At 57.1% G+C, this 18,673-nt stretch overlaps 2 protein-coding genes across 7 annotated transcripts in view; one reads left to right on the forward strand and one right to left on the reverse strand.

The window, feature by feature from the left end:
• On the reverse strand, positions 1-5,286 carry TMEM129 (transmembrane protein 129, E3 ubiquitin ligase). 2 transcript variants are annotated; one of them, XM_055245483.2, is made up of 4 exons: positions 4,680-5,286; positions 2,189-2,663; positions 1,565-1,724; positions 1-1,478 (listed from the first exon to the last, which is right to left on the reverse strand). In XM_055245483.2, exons 1-4 carry the CDS (start codon positions 4,882-4,884, stop codon positions 1,230-1,232), a joined length of 1,089 nt encoding a protein of 362 aa, XP_055101458.1. In that variant the 5' UTR covers positions 4,885-5,286; the 3' UTR covers positions 1-1,229. The 2 variants fall into 2 exon arrangements, with proteins under 2 accessions (XP_055101458.1, XP_055101459.1); XM_055245484.2 differs by lacking the exon at positions 1,565-1,724 and having other exon boundaries at positions 4,680-4,884.
• The window catches only part of TACC3 (transforming acidic coiled-coil containing protein 3), a 24,047-nt gene continuing 10,344 nt past the window's right edge, over positions 4,971-18,673 (forward strand). The window contains exons 1-6 of one of the 5 annotated variants that reach the window (XM_055245478.2): positions 4,971-5,588; positions 7,338-7,500; positions 7,635-7,777; positions 12,286-13,326; positions 15,696-15,771; positions 15,982-16,111. In XM_055245478.2, coding sequence (XP_055101453.1) covers positions 7,339-7,500; positions 7,635-7,777; positions 12,286-13,326; positions 15,696-15,771; positions 15,982-16,111 — 1,552 coding nt within the window. In that variant the 5' untranslated portion in view covers positions 4,971-5,588; position 7,338. Of the gene's footprint in view, positions 5,839-7,337; positions 7,501-7,634; positions 7,778-12,285; positions 13,327-15,695; positions 15,772-15,981; positions 16,112-18,673 lie in introns of all 5 variants that reach the window. The other 4 variants (XM_055245477.2, XM_063619669.1, XM_063619668.1 and 1 more) reach the window with 4 other exon arrangements.

The raw sequence follows: 18,673 nt of genomic DNA on the forward strand, positions 1-18,673 counted from the left end.
TCACTTCAGACTAAATTTTATTAAATATGTGTCATTTGGCTACAATAGGTTTGTTTTTATAAAACTAAGTAACTTATTTTGTAGTAAAAACAACCCCAACCCACTGCCCCTCTTTGGCAGCCCTTAAAACTCAGGTCAAAGCTAGCTCTGGCTCCCAGCCATGGTCCCTGCTGCCTTCACCTGCTGAGTGCTCTAGGAAGCCTCCCAAATTCCAAGTGTCAGGCCCCCTGAGTCCATCACCTCTGCCTCAAACAGCCAAGCCTGGGGCTTTGGGGCCGCAGGTGTGAGGGCCCCTCCAGTAGCCACATCTGTGTCAGGGCTGTGCCCTGGGGCCTGGCCAACGTCTCCCCGTCCCCTTGAACCATCAGGAACTGGGCAAGACGCCCACCAGAGCCTTGACCACAGGGGGCGTGCATCCCCTTCTGAGACTGGGAGACCCTAGGGGAGTGGGTAGCCTGGGCTGGACCCCTGGTGGGCTTGTGTTCTGGATGTCGCTATGGCACTTTGGTCCTCAACTCAAACCCCCACCCCTACCCGGGAGTCTGAGACCTCGGCCTTCGCTGGACTTGTTGGGCAGCAAAAGGCACCAAGGACAGGATGAGAACCCCTAAGGGGCAGCACTACAAATGAGGGCGCTCTGACCTGTCCTCCCATTGCCACCCCACCGAGGAACAGCCCCTCAACTGGCCACAGCCACCACGAAGCCCCAGGACTGCTCCCACACCACAGCAGTGCCCTCTTCTCCATCCCACCCTCAGGACCTACCCAGGGTTCTCCAGGCAGCCAGGGGCCAGCTCCAGGACAGGGCAGGAGAAAGCAGTCCGGGTCTGGCACGTAACTGAAGGCGGGTATGCTCCAGAGAAGTAAGGCAAATGGCCCAGATGACGACCACCTGGGATAGACCCAGGGTCTCCAGGGAATGGCTCAGGGGCACAAATGCTGTGTCTGTGTGTGCAGGATCTGCCCCCACCAGCAGGAAGGGGGCAGGAGGGAGGCAAAGAGGAGGTGCCCAGGACTTGTACCCTGGCTGCCAAGCAGGGTGGGGTGTTTTCATAAGGATTGCTTTTAACCAAAAGTCCTCAGCCTTCTGCAGACCCAGGGCAGAGGCGAGTTGCTCTAGATCATGTGCTTTAAGTAGAGCCCTTTGCCAGCCAGGAGGCCCAGCCACCCCCTTCCCTGCCCCGTGGCTTTGGGGGGAGACACAGAGTCACCTCAAGGTCCCAGACCACTCAGCGCACGGTGCACACATCCAGGATGCAGAAGCGTGCGCGGCAGGTGGGGCAGGGCACGCGGCTGGCCAGCCACGTGTCAGGACGCAGGGGGTCCTGGCGGCTGGCGAACCACTTGCCCATGCAGGTGAGGCACCACATGGGGCGGCAGTAACACTGCTGGCACTCGCCTGTGGCTGCCTCCTGGCAGGTCTTCACCAGCTTCACGCTGGCACGTGTCTGCATGCAGCCTATGCAGGCCTCCAGCTCCTGCAGGCAGGTGGAGCGTCACCAGGAGCCCAGGCAGACGCCCGTGGGCACCCACCCATCCGCCCGGCCCTGGCCCAGGCCCCCACCTGGCTGCTGGGCACTGAGTAGGCCGGGTTGACCTCTACCAGGGAGGCGAATGTCTCCAGGAACAGGTCGCCCAGGCTCTGGTGGATGACCACGTGGGCTGCCCTGCGGATGGGTGCCCGGAGCTTCTCGCAGAGCTCCCCGTACTCAGTGGAGTTCAGCCTGCAGGGAGGAGAGCTGCTGGGCCCCTCTGCAGGGCAAAGGGAGCGGAAGAAGGAGGCCACACGCCAAGAAGTGACAGGGCAGCTGTCGCACCAGGACCAACCAGGAGAGATGGCCCTAAGGCCAGAGCCCCCGGACCCAGTGCCAGACAGCCCAGCCTGGGCATGGGGCGGACCTAGGAGCAAGGCAGCTGTCCAGCCTGAGGGCTGCACTGTCCTGAGTGCTCCCCAAGAATCTGGGGGAGGCGGCTCCAGGGAGTGGAAGAGGAGGCCAAGAGTGCAGGGGGGCCCGAGGGAGGGCTATGCGGGAGGGCTCAGTGACTGGTGTCACACAAGCCCAGGAGTGTTGGAGTCCACACCGGCTACACCCAGCACCTCCCAGGGGTCGTGGTGCCAGAGCCTGGCTCTGGCCTGCCGTGTGCCCTCTGCACCCCCTCCGCACCCCCACAGGCACCACACTCTTACCAGATGTCAAAGGCCTGCACAGCAGGGTTGGCGCTGGCCACACGGATGGTGAGGAGCTGCACGGGCAAGTTCGAGTCTGGCGAGAGCTCATGCTGCCGAGACTCCGTCACAGTCAGGTGCACATCCTGCTGCTGGGCCACGTGCACTCGGTAGGTGGTTACCTTCATCACCCACGTGTCTGTCACAATCACACGGGCACCTGGTGCACCGGTGGCAAACTTGTCAATCCGCCGGAACTCAGTGTTGACGGAGGAGGCAACAGCCTGCCAGCCAGACCGTGGGAGGGCGTAGAGTGCCAGGGTGCGCGCCAGTGGGTGGCAGGCCCACCGGTCACGGGACCAGTAGTAGATCAGGATGCAGGCGATGGAGGGGACGGTCACGGCCAGCAGCAGGAAGAGCCGCCAGGCCTCAGGGGCCTGGCTGAGGGAGTGGAGCTGCTTTTCTGAAGCCGCAAGGCACATGCCCACATAGTAGCCTGCAAAGGACAGAGTGAGCCTCAGGGGAAAGTGAGTGCCAGGCCGCTGTCCACCCCCCCACAGCCCTGGACCTGGCTCTCTGCCCGGGTTCCAAGGTCAGCTCCCAGGGTAAGTGGGCTTTACCCACTCTGCACTTCCCCAGCCGGCCCACTCTCTCCCTGCCTGTGGCAAAGGCAGGATATATTAGGGGAAAAGGTTTTTAATTTGCTGCTTTAGTTTCACACAATATGTAAGTATTGAAAAAAAACTACAAAAGCCTAGAAAGGGAAAAACAAACACAGTCAGGTGTCACCTCAGGCAGAGCTGACCCCTGGCCTGCCAGGGCAGCTGCCAGGACAGGGTCTCAGTCTCTCAATCTCACCTGCTCTGATGAGGCTGATCAAATATGGCCCATCCCAGAGCTGAGAAGTTATGTGCGAGAAAGGAAGCAAGTGTCAAAGAATGATGGGACATGTCCAAAGGACACGGAGCCTGCTTCAGGGCCCTGCTGGCCAGATCGGGGACAATTTGAAGGTCCAAATAAGCAATGGAGACAGTGAGGAGTTGCACCAGCAGGTTCCAGTTGGCAAAAAGTAATAAATAGTCCACATTTGGAGTTGGCCCAGTCACTGCATTTCAAGGTAACGTGACATATAACAATAGGTAACTAGGGGCCGGGCGCAGTGGCTCACAGCTGTAATCCCAGCACTTTGGGAGGCTGAGGTGGACGGATCACGAGGTCAGGAGATCAAGACCATCCTGGCTAACATGGTGAAACCCCGTCTCTACTAAAAAATACAAATTAGTCGGGCGTGGTGGCAGGTTGCCTGTAGTCCCAGCTACTCAGGAGGCTGAGGCAGGAGAATGGCATGAACCCGAGAGGCGGATGTTGCAGTGAGCCGAGATCGCACCACTGCACTCCAGCCTGGGTGACAGAGTGAGACTCCGTCTCAAAAAATAAAAATAAAATAGGTAACTAATACCTAGTAAAGCTTGAAAACTTTCAAACTAAGTTAAAAATAAAAAGAGCTTGACATCCGACTGCAAGGCCAGCTGTGCTGTCTGCTCCAGGTGTGGCCGCCATGATTCACTTGTGGTCCCTCACAGGCCTCTGGGGAGGGTGCAGCTGGAAGGGCTACAGAAACCCACCCAGTAGCCCTAGAAAGTGGCCTGGTCAGGGCCCCAGCCCCACTCAGCCCCATCCATCTGTCAAATGGGCCCCCAGCCCACCCTCTCCATGAGGCAGGCCTGGGCGCCTCCACCCCACACCTGCCTCCAGCTCGGCCCAGGCAGCTGCATCCTCACACCAGAATGTGGAGGGTCACCCCTCTTGTGTCCCCAGAGTGGCAGACCTGGCCAGCCACTGGCCATCTATCCTCCCAGAGCTGCGTCTGCCCCCGTGTCCTCCAGAGGTCCCCCCCGTGAAATCCCCCTCCAGCCACTGCACCCCCCACCTTCCACCTGTCCGTCATCCAACCAGCTGAGAGAGGGACCTTCCTGAGCCCCAGTTAGCACCTGGGGCCCAGCCCAGCACCCCCCCCGGACAACTCTGAGCGTCCCACCTGCACTGCACAGAGGCCCTCCCCAGCCTCTGCCCCTGTGGCGCCCCCAAACTGGAACTGCCTCCAAATCCGCCTGTTCTCCCCACACCCACCTTCCAAGGCCTACAGCAGTGCCAACCTCCACACAGCCCCTCCGACCCCTTCTGTTGGACTCAATCAAGTTGCCTTCTCCTGGCCACTGCCCTCAACCACGATAAGCAAAGGCTGTTTGGCCTTGCAACCCCCAGGCACGTGACGGTTCAGGACTTGGTGGGCCGGAGCATCCCCTGCCCAAGGTTCTGAACTTGGGTTCCCGTCACCTGCAAGTCAGCACCGGCGGCGCCCCTAAGCGCGCTCAGCCCACGCCGCGGTCCCTCTGGATGAGGACCGGCGCCTCTCCCCAGCTGCGCCCAGGCGCTTTCGGGGCTTCGGGGAGGACCTCCCAGCAAGCCCTGCGCAGGAGAGGATGCGGCTGGCCGGCCCGAACAGCCTCACCGAGTGGCAGCAGCGAGTGGCACAACAGCGTGGCGGCCGTGCGGCGCAGGTGGAAGGGCACGAAGGCGGCGTCCTCGCTGCCCAGCCAGCCCGACAGCAGGTTCTGCACCGTGAGCCCCGCCGCGTGGAACTCGTTGGGCGTGAACACGAAGCACACGGCGAACACCAGATAGGCGAGAGTGAAGGTCACCTCGGGGTTGTCCATCGCGCAGCCGCCGGGAAGCTGCCGGCGAGACCCCCGCCCCCGGCGTGCGGAAGAGGCCGCAGCGCCCAGTTCCGGACCTGTCGGTTGTGGCGGCCGCCGCCCGGCCGCCCGCGGGGCACTCTAGGAGATGGAGTCCCGCCGCCCGGCCGCCCGCGGGGCACTCTAGGAGATGGAGTCCCGCCGCCCGGCCGCCCGCGGGGCGCTCTGGGAGATGCAGTCCCCATGCGGGTGCGGCCTCTCTTCACGGCCTGCTCTGGAGGCGGCACCGCACCTGGTCTCAATGCACAGCTGGGGAAGCTTAGGCCTGAGCGCGGCCCTGGCCATGAAGCCCCGCCCAGTATCGTCAGCTGCAGAACCCGAAATTCAAGGGGCCACGGCAAGCCCGCGGTCTCAGCTTCAGACACCCCTGGCGTGCCCTCCACTCCGGAAATGGAACCGTCGGCGCACGAGGGGGGCGGGGCCGGCGAGGCACAGCTTCCCATTGGACGCCCGCGCTCCTGCGGTCCCGCCCCCGGCCGCGCGCTGATTGGCCGCGCGAAGGCAACCGTCGGCGTTTGAAACTCCGGCGCGCCGGCGGCCATCAAGGGCTAGAAGCGCGGCGGCGGTAGCAGCCAGGCTTGGCCCCGGGCGCGGAGCAGACGCGGACCCCTCCTTCCTGGCGGCGGCGGCGCGGGCTCAGAGCCCGGCAACTGGCGGGCGGGCAGGTAGGAGAGCGGCTACACGACGCGGGGACGCTGGGGTCCTGGGGGCACGAGGCCGCCCCGCCACGCCCTCGGCCCTCGCCCTCCCGCCCCGGCCGCCGCTTTCCCCGGGAAGCGTCCCCCACGGCTCCTCCTGGGGCCGCCGCCAGAGCCCGTACCGCGCCCTAGACCGACCGCCGGGCTGGGCCCCCTGGACGGTGGCCAGGGGCGGCTAGAGCTGGGCCAAGACCGACGGCAGAGCGGGCGCCCCGAGGTGCTTTGCCCTCCTCGACCTTCTCCTGTCTTTCGGCCGCCCACCTTGGCTCTTTGTTGGCTCCCAGCTCGCGGACCTTCTTGTTGTTCTTTGGTCCCTTCCGGCCTCCGTCCTGGGGCCAACTCCATCTAGGCCACCTGCAGCGGACACCTGGGCCCCGACCGCTTCCCCGCACCTGCTGCGTCGCTCCACCTTCCCCCGCACCGCATCCCTCTTGTGCACCAGAATAGCACCAAAGCACCAGCCTGGGGCCGGTCCCTTCTCTGCCCAGAGCCCCTCCCGGGCCTCCATAGTCAGTAAAAGGCCTCTCCTGACCAAGGCTGGATTTGCTGCTCTCTCGAGCTCCTCCACGCCGCCAGAAGGCTTCCTCCGAGTCACTTTCTCCCTGAGTTCCAGGCTTGCGGGTCCCCCAGCGATCCAGCACCCCTTCCCCTGCCCTGTACCCAGTTATTCGGGCCAAAAACCTAAGCGTCGTCCGTAAGTCCCATATGTGCCAGTGGCCAGGCCCGGGTCTGATCTGGCCTCTACTCCTTGGGCTCCAGAAGCCTGTGGTTTCCCTGCTTCCCTCCTGCTCTTAACCTCCCCACCCACACACAGCACCACAGTGGGCTTCTCAAGCTGCAGCACCGACCTGCCCGGGCTGCCCCCTCCCTCTTCTCCAGGATCCTCCCCAACTTTGCTCTTCTTCAAATCAAAGCCTCTCCAGGTCTCCCCCCAACCACCAGGTGCCCGTGGGGTTCCTGCCCAGGTCGACACTCGGTTCTTTCTGGCAGCCTTTCTGCCTACGTCATTCCCTAGACTGGGAACGCTGTAGACAGAAAGGGTGGCAAGCGTGTGGGTGACCGGCATGAGGACCTGGGCGGCCCTAGAACCTGGGACTGACTGGAGACCCTGATGTGGAAGTTCCTTGGCACCTGCTGCTCAGCTCTGGCCTTCCCTTGTTTGCGCTACGTCTCCCAGCTCCTCCTCTGGGCCTTCACCCTCTCAGCCTGATCTTGGCCCGGTGGGAGAGAGCAGACCAGAGCCGCTGTCCTGCTTTTCTGCCCTCTACTGCCCGGTCCTGCCTCACGTCACACGCGGAGGCCTGTGGGAAGACCGGGGTTTCCTCTGGCTCTTCTGGGTTTCCTATAGGCCAGGGCTTTTCTGTGTCTTGACTTCTGCCTGATGTAGTAATACAGCAGTAGAGATTATGCAGGCTTGGTTTTTTTTCTCACCATCTCAGCCTGAAGGCCCTTTAGCTCTTGGTCCCAGGAAGCAGCAGTGCTGCCCGTGTCCCCCTGCCAGGCTGGAGAGTGAGTCTCTGAAGCAAGATGGGGACTCAATCTGAGGCTTTCTCTGCCCCACTTGGCAGAGGACATGTGTGGGAGGTATGAGTTCCAGAGCGATGAGCACACCTGTGCAGGAAGTGGTCGTGCCCCCTGCGGCAGCTGTCACGTCTGTGTCTGGACAACGTGGTAGTGTTGCCCTCACACTGACACAAACATGTTCTGCTTTTCCAGAATGAGTCTGCAGGTCTTAAATGACAAAAATGTCAGCAGTGAAAAAAATACAGAAAATTGCGACTTCCTGTTTTCGCCACCAGAAGTTACCGGAAGATCGTCTGTTCTTCGTGTGTCACAGAAAGAAAATGTGCCACCCAAGAACCTGGCCAAAGCTATGAAGGTAAGTGTGACCTGTACAGTGTGTGGCTGGCCAGGTTGCCCTAGGGCCTGCTTTCTTGGTGACCTCTGAGCTGCTGGTGTGGCTGTAACAGCTTGAACTAATGAATAGGTGCTCTCCTCCTCACTCCGCAACAGGTGACTTTTCAGACACCTCTGCGGGATCCACAGACGCACAGGATTCTAAGTCCTAGCATGGCCAGCAAACTTGAGGCACCTTTCACTCAGGATGACACCCTTGGACTGGAAAACTCTCACCCGATCTGGACACAGAAAGAGAAGTAAGTGTTGGTGCTGCTGGACATGCTGGAGCTTCACCCTCTCTTTCCGATGGCTCTTGCAGGAATGTGCTGTCCTGTTCTGTCAGGCCTTGACTGGATTTTTTTTTTTTTTTTTTTTTTTTTTTTGAGATGTAGTCTCGCCCTGTTGCCCAGGCTGGAGTGCAGTGGCGCGATGTCCGCTCGCTGCAAGCTCCGCCCCCCGGGTTCATGTCATTCTCCTGCCTCAGCCTTCCGAGTAGCTGGGACTACAGGCGCCTGCCACCACGCCTGGCTAATTTTTTTGTATTTTTAGTAAAGACGGGGCTTCACCGTGTTAGCCAGGATGGTCTTGATCTCCTCCTGACCTCACGATCTGCCCGCCTCGGCCTCACAAAGTGCTGGGATTACAGGTGTGAGCCACCATGCCCGGCCGGCCTTGGCTGGGTTTCTCCTGAAATCTGCACTGAGTGTGTGCAGCATGTGGCCAGTTCACTAACAGAAAAATCGATCATGAGATACTTGGATAACTTCATACTTCAGTTTTTTGTTTTTTTGTTTGTTTGTTTGTTTTTTGTTGAGACAGAGTCTGACTCTGTCACCCAGGCTAGAGTGCAGTGGCTCGATCTCGGCTCACTGCAAACTCCGCCTCCCAGGTTCACGCCATTCTCCTGCCTCAGCCTCCCGAGTAGCTGGGGCTACAGGCACCCACCACCACACCCGGCTAATTTTTTGTATTTCTAGTAGAGACAGGGTTTCACCATGTTAGCCAGGATGGTCTCGATCTCCTGATCTCGTGATCCACCCGCCTGAGCCTCCCAAAGTGCTGGGATTACAGGCGTGAGCCACTGCGCCCGGCCCGCTTTTTATTTTTTTGAGATGGAGTTTTGCTCTTGTTGCCCAGGCTGGGGTGCAGTGGCACGATCTCTGCTCACTGCAACCTCTGCCTCTCATGTTCAAGCAATTCTCCCACCCCAGTCTCCCCAGTAGGTGGGATTACAGACGCCCACCAACACCTGGCTAATTCTTGTATTTTTAGTAGAGATGGGGTTTCTCCATGTTGGCCAGGCTGGTCTCAAACTCCTGACCTCAGGTGATCCACCTGCCTCAGCCTTCCAAAGTGCTGGGATTACAGGCGTGAGCCACCGCGCCCAGCCCACACTTCACATTTTTGCTGTGCCTTTGCCAACCAGTTGGCCTCAATCTTTGCTCCTCTAATTTGTTGAAATGTCTTGGCCCCATCTCCAGGAAGGACGATCCGCAGTTTCATTTATCTTGAATTCCGCTCACCTTAGGACTTAGAAAGAGTAGACAGACTTGTAGGCAAAGAAACCATGTTGTGTGATCTACCACTCAGTGTGTGCATGGTCGGCGGGATCTGCCAGGCGCTGGGTGTTGGGTTAGGCTTGGCAGTCTGCTGGCCGACCTGGTGCTTAACTGCAAGTGGATGGTGAGGCGGTGTCTGTCTTTGCCTAGAAAGGGAGGATCCAGGCCAGGCGCGGTGGCTCATGCCTGTAATCCCAGTACTTTGGGAGGCCAAGGCGGGTGGATCATGAGGTCAGGAGTTCGAGACCAGCCTGGCCAAGATGGTGAAAACCCATCTCTACTAAAAAATACAAAAATTAGCCGGGCGCGGTGGCAGGCGCCTGTAATCCCATCTACTCGGGAGGCTGAGGCAGGAGAATCGCTTGAACCCAGGAGGTAGAGGATCCAGTGAGCCGAGATCACGCCACTGTACTCTAGCTTGGGCAACAGAGTAAGACTCCAACTCAAAAAAAAAAAATAAAAGGGAGGATCCTGGAGGCAGCTCTTTACTCTGCAGCTGAACTAATCTGTCTGGGCACCCAGGAATACCTCATCTGCATCCAGGGTGGGAAGGGACCCCAGAGGCATGATTTTCTGCTGGTTTTTGCTGATGTAACTGTTGTTGCTGTTGTTTTGAGACAGGGTCTCACTCTGTCACCCAGGCTGGAGTGCCATGGTGCCATCACAGCTCACTGCAGCCTCAACCTCCTGGGCTCAAGCAGTCCTCCACCTTGGCCTCCTTAGTAGCTGGGACTACAGCTGTGAGCCACCATGCCCGGCCAATTTTTTTTTTTTTTTTTTTCTAGACAGAGTTTCATTCTTGTTCTCAGGCTGGAGTGCAATGGTGCGATCTTAGCTCACCACAACCTCCACCTCCCAGGTTCAAACGATTCTCCTGCCTCAGCCTCCCAAGTAGCTGGGATTACAGGCATGCGCCACCATGCCCGGCTAATTTTTTGTATTTTTAGTAAAGACGGGGTTTATCCATGTTGGTCAGGCTGGTCTCGAACTCCCGACCTCAGGTGATCTGCCGGCCTCGGCCTCCCAAAGTGCTGGGATTACAGGCATGAGCCACCACGCCCGGCTGGCCCAAAACTTTTAAGCAGATTTTAGATGTGCAGAGAAAAGCATAAAGAACAGAATACCACTGATGCTTCTCACCCCCTGAGATAAAATGTCACCAGTAAGTACAGACAGCATTTCCTACATCCTTCTCTGGGCCCTGGCTCCGTCTCCCCTCTACCCCTCCAGCCTGAATTCGCAGTTCTTCCCATGTCTGCTTGCTACTTTTCAACTTTGTTTTTTGCCCCTTTTGAAATTTGGTCAAACGAAGTAAGAATGAATCAAACATTGGTTCACGATGACCCCAAGAAGGAAGGGAGACCCAGCAGCAGAGAAGTCGCCTCCCAGCTGCCTTGGGTGTGATCTGTCCCAGAGCCACAGATCCCCTGCCTCTCCCCTGTGCCTCCAGGGTCACCCAGCAGCCTCCATAGGGCAGAGGGTGTAGAGGAGCTAGGAGGGGCTTGAGAGGTTGGCCCCGAGGGGCTCCAGCCAGAGTGACTCTGAGCTTGTGGCTTGGACTGGTGGCTGTCATCTCCTTTCTGGAACTCTGCTGAGGCCCAGGTGGTGGTCGCTGTGGTGCTCCCACATCAGTGGGATGAGACCAAGAGCAGCCGCTGCGTGCAGCGAGTGCCCCAGGGATGGTGGGTCCCTGGGAAGGTGTCCTCTGCACCCATGGCACTCCACTGTAGCAGGCGGGTGCTGGGCCAGTGTGGCCACATCCCAGGGAGGTGTTGCAGAGGGCACTCAGGCCCTTCTGTGCCTGAAGGTGGCATCCTGCACCTCGGCCTTGCCCTTCAGTGAAGGCTTTGACTGTCCCTGGCCACAGCACTGCCAGTCCCTGACTTGAAGGGGAAAGCAGATTCGTGCAGAAAACCTTTGTTTACCACGCCCCCTGCTGGCTGTCCCGGGGCCTGCAAGTCCCCAGCACTGATCTGCGGGCATGTCCTCGGGTGGGGTTGAAGGCAGAGGACAGTGGTGACTGAGCTTTCTTGTTTTGCTTGTAGCTGATGTTTTCACGCAGACTAAAGTGTTATCGGAATGCTGCCAGGTCCCTTAATGTTAGAATTCAGGGTCATTAAGTGGTGCACACCCTTTGGTGATTAGGGGAAACACAGGTGGAAATAATGATTATATGACTTACAGGCCCACAGCAGGCTGGAGGTCACACAGAGGACTGGAGCCAGGCCCTGGAGCATAGGCAGGGGACAGCTGAGAGGGTGGCAGCTAGCCTCGTCTATCGGGGAGTAAGGTGGGGTCACTGTATGCTGGTGGGCAGGTGCTCAAATGGATTTTTTACAGGAAGTGGTGGATGCCGGGTGCGGTGGCTCCTGCCTGTAATCTTAGCACTTTGGGAGGCCGAAGCGGGTGGATCACCTAAGGTCAGGAGTTTGAGACCAGCCTGGCCAACATGGTGAAAACCTGTCTCTACTAAAAATACAAAACAAAATTAGCAGGACATGGTGGCAGGCACCTGTAATCCCAGCTACTTGAGAGGCTGAAGCAGGAGAATCACTTGAACCCTGGAGGCAGAGGTTCATGCCATTACACTCCAGCCTTGGCAACAGAGCAAAAATCCGTCTCAAAAAAAAAAAAAAAACATAAAAATAAAGGAAGTGGTGGGAAATTGAGGAGCCCAGCCTACCAGGTGGGAGAGATGCCTCCAAGCTTCTTTCTCTGGCATCAGCTTGAGTCATTTGGGTGTGGTGTCCCACGTCTGACCCCCCAGGCAGCAGCCTGTGCTGTGTCCGTGCTGTGGGCCTGGGTGCAGACCTTGTGCATGATGACAAGTGCTGTTTGGGTGGCAGAGGCTGCTGGAGGAGTCTGGGTCCAGCACCTGGCAAAGCACATGATGAGCACAATTAAACAGGCAAGCAGCCCAGAGGCACCCCTGTAACTTGGAACCCCATGCATAGCCACCCCCAAGAAGCGGGAGTGTGGGGTCACGTGGTTGTGTCCAGCCGTTCCACAGGGAGCTGGTCCCTGGGAGGACAGGAAGGAACCACATTGAGGAACTGAGGTGGGGGGTGGAGAACAGGAAGCTGTGCCAGGGGTGACTCAGCCCTGCTTCTGGTGTGAGAGAGTTAAACCTACGTTGAGAATGAGTGCTGAGGCCCCTAACCTCACAGGTACTCACTGCTTCACGTTGACTAAGTCTGTTTTAAAAGCCAACAGCTCATCGAGGAAGTGGATGCCAAAGCTACTCATGGAACTCTACAGAAACCAGTGGAGGCTGACACCGACCTCCTGGGGGATGCAAGCCCAGCCTTTGGGAGTGGCAGCTCCAGCGAGCCTGGCCCAGGCACCCTGGCTGACCTGGACTACTCGAGCTCTTCCCAGAGCCCAGGAAGTTCTGAGAACCAAATGGCGTCTCCAGGAAAAGCGTCTGGCAGCCCTGAGCAAGCCTCGGAGGAAAACGTTAGTTCCTATTCCTTAGACAGAAGAATGACACCCACCTCTGAGACCCTAGAAGACCCTTCCAGGACAGAGTCCCAGCACAAAGCGGAGACTCCACATGGAGCCGAGGGAGAATGCCAGCATGGTGGGGTCTGTGCTCCCACAGCAGTGGCCACTTCGCCTCCTGGTGCGATCCCTGAGGAAGCCTGCGGAGGAGCACCCCTGCATAGTCTGCCTGGCGAGGCCCTGGCCAGCCCTGCGGGTATGGGCACCCCCATGTCAGCAGATGGCACTCAGACCCTTACCTGTGCACACACCTCTGCTCCTGAGAGCATAGCCCCGACCAGCCACCTGGTGGCTGGCAGGGCCATGACCCTGAGTCCTCAGGAAGAAGTGGCTGCGGGCCAAATGGCCAGCTCCTCGAGGAGCGGACCCATAAAACTAGAATTTGATTTCTCTGATGGCGCCACCAGCAAAAGGGTACCCCCACCAAGAAGACTGGGAGAGAGATCCGGCCTCAAGCCTCCCTCGAGGAGAGCAGCAGTAAGGCAGCAAAAGGCCCCGCGGGAGGTGGAGGAGGGCGATAGGAGCGGAGCGGGGGAGGACACCCCCATGCCGGCTTCTCGGGGCTCTTACCACCTCGACTGGGACAAAATGGATGACCCAAACTTCAACCCGTTCGGAGGTGACACCAAGTCTGGTTGCAGAGAGGCCCAGCCCCCAGAAAGCCCTGAGACCAGGCTGGGCCAGCCAGCGGCTGAACAGCTGAGCGCTGGGCCTGCCACGGAGGAGCCAGGCCCCTGTCTGAGCCAGTAAGTGTGAGGATGGGGTGGGGAGCGTGGTGTGGGGCAGCTGCCCTGCAGTGTATGTGGTCCAGGACCCGAGGCCAGAAGTGTCATCAGATACTCCTTTGAGGCTGGGTAGGTTCCCCCTGAGGAGGGGCCTCTGGGCAAAAACAGGGCTCAGGTGGATCCCAGCTGAGGGTGCTTGGCCTTGCCTTGGCCGCCACGCATCTCTTTAGTGCTCCCGGCCTAAGGAGGGATCCAACAAGGGCGGGCTCAGGCCAGAAGCCAAATGCAACCAACCCTGGGCAGGACCCTGTCCCCCAGTCACGTTCCTCCTCAGGCGAAGTTGACTCGGGTGTGTAACTCCAAAAGCCAGGTGCCCGAGTGGCGTCTGCTGCTTGCTGGGGTCTTGGCCATGGGTCTGCTGCCTCCTGGCTGAATGGTGTCAGGCTACATCCCCTAGAGTGGTTCAGTGGGAGATTGTCCTGCCTGTAGGGTCAGCCCTACTGGGTCTGTGGGTTTTTTCTCCTCGTGTGCATAGACGAGAGATTGTAAAAATAAAGACACAAGAAAAAGATAGAAGAAGAGACAGCTGGGCCCGGGGAACCAGTACCACCAAGGCACAGAGACAGGTAATGGCCCCGAATGCCTGGCTGCGCTGTTATTTATTGGATACAAGGCAAGGGGACAGGGTAAGGAGTGTGAGCCATCTCCAGTGATAGGTAAGGTCACGCAAGTCACGTGTCCACCGGGCCCTTCCCGGTTTGGCAGCCGAGGCGGAGAGAGAGGACAGCTTACACCATCATTTTTTCTATGTATTTCAAAGACTTTAGTACTTTCACTAATTCTGCTACTGCTATCTAGAAGGCGGAGCCAGGTGTACAGAGCGGAACATGAAAGTGAAACAGGAGCGTGACCGCTGAAGCACAGCATCACAGGGAGATGGTCAGGCCTCCGGATAACTGCAGGTGGGCCTGACTGATGTCAGGCCTTCCATAAAAGGTGGTGGAGCAGAGTCTTCTCTAACTCCCCCAGGGAAAGGGAGACTTCCTTTCCCAGTCTAATTAACAGGTGCCTTCCCAGGCACTGGCGCTACCACTAGACCAGGGAGCCCTCTAGTGACCCTGTCCAGGCGTGACAGAGGGCTCACACTCTTCTCTTCCGGTCACTTTCTCACCGTGTGCTTTCAGCTCCTATCTGTATGGCCTGGTTTTTCCTAGGGTTTTTTGTTTGTTTGTTTGTTTGTTTGTTTTTTGAGACGGAGTCTCGCTCTGTCACCCAGGCTGGAGCACAGTGGCGTGATGTCGCCTCACTGCAAGTTCTGCCTCCCAGGTTCACACCATTCTCCTGCCTCAGCCTCCCGAGTAGCTGGGACTACAGGCACCCACCACCACACCCGGCTAATTTTTTTGTATTTTTTTTTTTTTTTTTTGAGACGGAGTCTCGCTCTGTCGCCCAGGCTGGAGTGCAGTGGTGCAATCTCGGCTCACTGCAAGCTCCGCCTCCCGGGTTCACGCCATTTTCCTGCCTCAGCCTCTCCGAGTAGCTGGGACTACAGGCGCCCGCCACCACGCCCGGCTAATTTTTTGTATTTTTAGTAGAGACGGGGTTTCACCGTGGTCTCGATCTCCTGACCTTGTGATCCACCCGCCTCAGCCTCCCAAAGTGCTGGGATTACAAGCGTGAGCCACCGCACCCGGCTATTTTTTTGTATTTTTTAGCAGAGACGGGGTTTCACTGTGTTAGCCAGGATGGTCTAGATCTCCTGACCTCATGATCCGACCGCCTCGGCCTCCCAAAGTGCTGGGATTACAGGCGTGAGCCACTGCGCCCGGCCTTTCCTAGGTTATAATTGTAGAACAAAGATTATTATAATATTAGAAGAGTAATGCTACAAACTAATGATTAATTATGTTTATATATAGTCATATCTATAATCTGCTTCTAGTATAACTATTCTTATTCTATGTATTTTTTATTATACTGGAACAGCTCGTGCCAGCTCGTGCCTTCGGTGTCTTGCCTTGGCACCTGGGTGGCTTGCTGCCCACACCTGCCCCAGCCTCCACACCTGAAGCCTTTTGTCAGTTTCACAGTAAAAGGGAGGTACTCATCCTTGTGATTCCCTTTGGCTGCACTGTGCTGACTTCAGAGCTCCCGGCCTGCTTCTCCCAGAGCTGGCAGGCAAGGCGTGTGTTTTCCTGCTGGGTGAGGTTGGTGAGGCAGCTTTGTGGCCAGGTCGTTTGGGGCAGCCTCATGCCTGGCACGCTCTACCTGAGTGTTCACGTGGCCGGCACAGCAGTGCAGGGAAAGGCAATGGCAGCTCAGTGCTGGAGCAGGGGACGCCGGGGTTGTGGGGTGGGGGGCATGGGCCTCTGTGGACTCTGTCTCCCCAGGCAGCTGCATTCAGCCTCAGCGGAGGACACGCCTGTGGTGCAGTTGGCAGCCGAGACCCCAAGAGCAGAGAGCAAGGTAAGGGGTGCCTGTGTGGGTACCTGTGCTCCTGGCCTGGTTGTGTAGAAGAATAGCAAGCAGTGCAAGCCGCCAGCAACCCTGGGTGATGGGGTGGGATGGTCCCGCTCCCTCTCCCCCAAGTCTACTTCAACAAGGTTGTGGGGAGGCAAAGCCACACCCCAAGTACCTTGACTGCACTGCACAGGGTGACTCTGCCCCTTCCTCCAGGAGAGAGCCTTGAACCCTGCCAGCACCTTGCTTCCCACAAGCTGTCTAGGCAGTGAGCCAGTGCCCAGCCAACAGCAGGGGCAGCCTGCCTTGGAGCTGAAAGAGGAGAGCTTCAGAGACCCTGCTGAGGGTACGTTGCCTGGCACAGACATCACACACAGTCTGCCTGGAAAGGATCCCGTGAGCACTTGGGCAGCTCAAGACACCTGTGTCATCAGCAGGTGGTCATTCCGCAGGCAGTTGGGTCCCTTGACTTTGAATGACTCATGCACAAACTTCTGGTTTGTCAAAACTTAGGCACTGTTAGGAGAACAGGGCTGATACCTTTAACATGAAAGACTTCTAGAAATGGAAATTGTAGACTCCGGAAAATGGGCAGAAGAGATGAACAAGGTAGTGCACGAATGAGATACAAATGCAGAGTCAACAACTGGACACTCGATCATCAGAAATACTGCTTGAAACAACTTTTTTTTTTTTTTTTTTTTTTTTTTTGAGATAGTCTTGCTCTGTCACCCAGCCTGGAATGCAGTGGCACATTCTCGGTTCAATGCAACCTCCACTTCTCAGGTTCAAGAGATTCTCCTGCTCAGCCTCCTGAGTAGCTGGGATTGCAAGCATGTACCACCACGTCCAGCTAATTTTTGTACTTTTAGTGGCAACGGGGTTTCACCATGTTGGCCAGGCTGGTCTCAAACTCCTGACCTCAAGTGATCCACCTGCCTTGGCCTCCCAAAGTGCTGAGATTGCAGGAGTGAGCCCCCACACCCGTCCCAGAACCCCTTGATAGTGAAATGTGAAGCCTGAACCTTAGACACCAGGCTGCAGTTAAATATGGTTTGTCCTTAAGATTGGAAGGTGGGACATTTGGTAGGAACTGATGGCTGAGTTGTTTTAAAGGACACAGAGCCAGCTGGGTAAGATCTCAGTTTAGAGAACTGAAAACCCAGGCACGCAGCAGACAGGAGTGGCACGTAGGGTTTGTCGCTGACAGGATAGTTGTGGGCCACCACCATGTGGGGATGTCGGCTCAGCTGGGATGGGCCTGTCACCCTCACGCAGGATCCCTGGAATCACACAGCGTGGCCTTCTGTGTCCGGCATCTCCCTTGGGGAGGTGTGTTTCCAAGTCCCGGCCATGCTGGAGCAGGTGTGGGTGCTCCTGTCCTTGGGTTGGTGGCTTGGCTTCACGTCATCTTATCCATTCATTCGTGGATTTGCTGGTTTCTGCTTTTTAGCTGTCAGGAGTAGTGCCACGAATGTTCAGATGTAAGTTCTACGTGGAGGTTTACTTCCATTTCTCCTGGATACATACCTAGGAGTGGAGTCGCTGGTCACGGTAACTGCTCACCTTTTAGCTACCAGGTGGCCTTCCAGAGTGGCTGCAGCGTTTCACATTCCCACTGGCAGTTATAAGAGAGCTCCGGTTTCTCCACATCCTCGCCAGCGCTGCTTGTCTGTCTTGTTGATCCTAGACTTCCAGTGGGTGGGAAGCGGATCCGGTTGTGGTTTTGATTTTCAGTTCCCGGGTGGCTGATGAACGAGCGTCTTTTTGTGTGCTCGTTGGATATCTTCTTTGGGAAAGTGTCTGTTGAGATCCCTTGCCCATTGAGCCACTTACGTTTTTATTACTGAGTTTTAAGAGGTAAATCCCTTTCATTCAAGAAGTGAAGGAAAGGAAAAAATAAAAATAAAAAATCAAGTCGCTTATCAGATGATGTTTCAAAGTATTGGCTTTTGGCCAGGCACAGGGTCCCACACTTGTAATCTCAGCGTTTTGTGAGGCCGAGGCAGGAGGATTGTTTGAGACTAACCTGGGCAACATGGTGAGACCTCATCTCTACCAAAAAAAAATTTTTTTTATTACCTGGGCATGGTGATGTATACCTATAGTCCCAGCTGCTCGGGAAGCTGAGGTGGGAGGCTCTCTTGAGCCAGGAGGTAAGGCTGCAGTGAGCCGTGATTGCACCACTGCACTCCAGGCTGGGCAACAGTGAGACCCTCTCTGAAGGAAAGAATAAAAAGGCAGAAATGAAAATTGACAAGAAGGCCGGCGTGGTGGCTCACCTGTAATCCCAGCACTGTGGGAGGCCAAGGAGGGTGAATCACCTGGGATCAAGAGTTTGAGACCAGGCCGGGCGCGGTGGCTCACGCCTGTAATCCCAGCACTTTGGGAAGCTGAGGCGGGCGGATCACGAGGTCAGGAGATCGAGACCACGGTGAAACCTCGTCTCTACTAAAAATACAAAAAATTAGCCGGGCGTGGTGGCGGGCGCCTGTAGTCCCAGCTACTCGGAGAGGCTGAGGCAGGAGAATGGCGGGAACCCGGGAGGCGGAGCTTGCAGTGAGCCGAGATCGCGCCACTGCACTCCAGCCTGGGTGACAGAGCAAGAATCCGTCTCAAAAAAAAAAAAAAAAAAAAAAAAGAGTTTGAGACCAGCCTGGCCAACGTGGTGAGACCTTGTCTCTACTAAAAATACAAAAATCAGTTGGGTGTGTTAGCACACGCCTGTAATCCCAGCTACTCAGGAGGCTGAGGCAGGAGAATTGCTTGAACCCAGGGGTGGAGGTTGCAGTGAGCCAAGATTGCACCACCACACTCCACCTGAGCAACACAGCAAGACTCTGTCTCAAAAAAAAAAAAAAAGAAAACTGACAAGGCCATAGCAGAGAAGGACCTACAAGTTTTTGCT

Source organism: Symphalangus syndactylus, chromosome 16, assembly GCF_028878055.3.
Source record: "Symphalangus syndactylus isolate Jambi chromosome 16, NHGRI_mSymSyn1-v2.1_pri, whole genome shotgun sequence".
NCBI lineage: Eukaryota > Metazoa > Chordata > Mammalia > Primates > Hylobatidae > Symphalangus > Symphalangus syndactylus.

Coding starts and splice junctions, on each gene's coding strand:
- TMEM129 (XM_055245483.2), bottom strand. CDS start 4,884: ATGGACAACCCCGAGGTGACCTTCACTCTCGCCTATCTGGTGTTCGCC. Junction 2,664..4,679: donor CCACTCGCTGCTGCCACTCG/GTGAGGCTGTTC, acceptor TGTCCTTTGCAG/GCTACTATGTGGGCATGTGC. Junction 1,725..2,188: donor GTGCAGGCCTTTGACATCTG/GTAAGAGTGTGG, acceptor TCCTCCCTGCAG/GCTGAACTCCACTGAGTACG.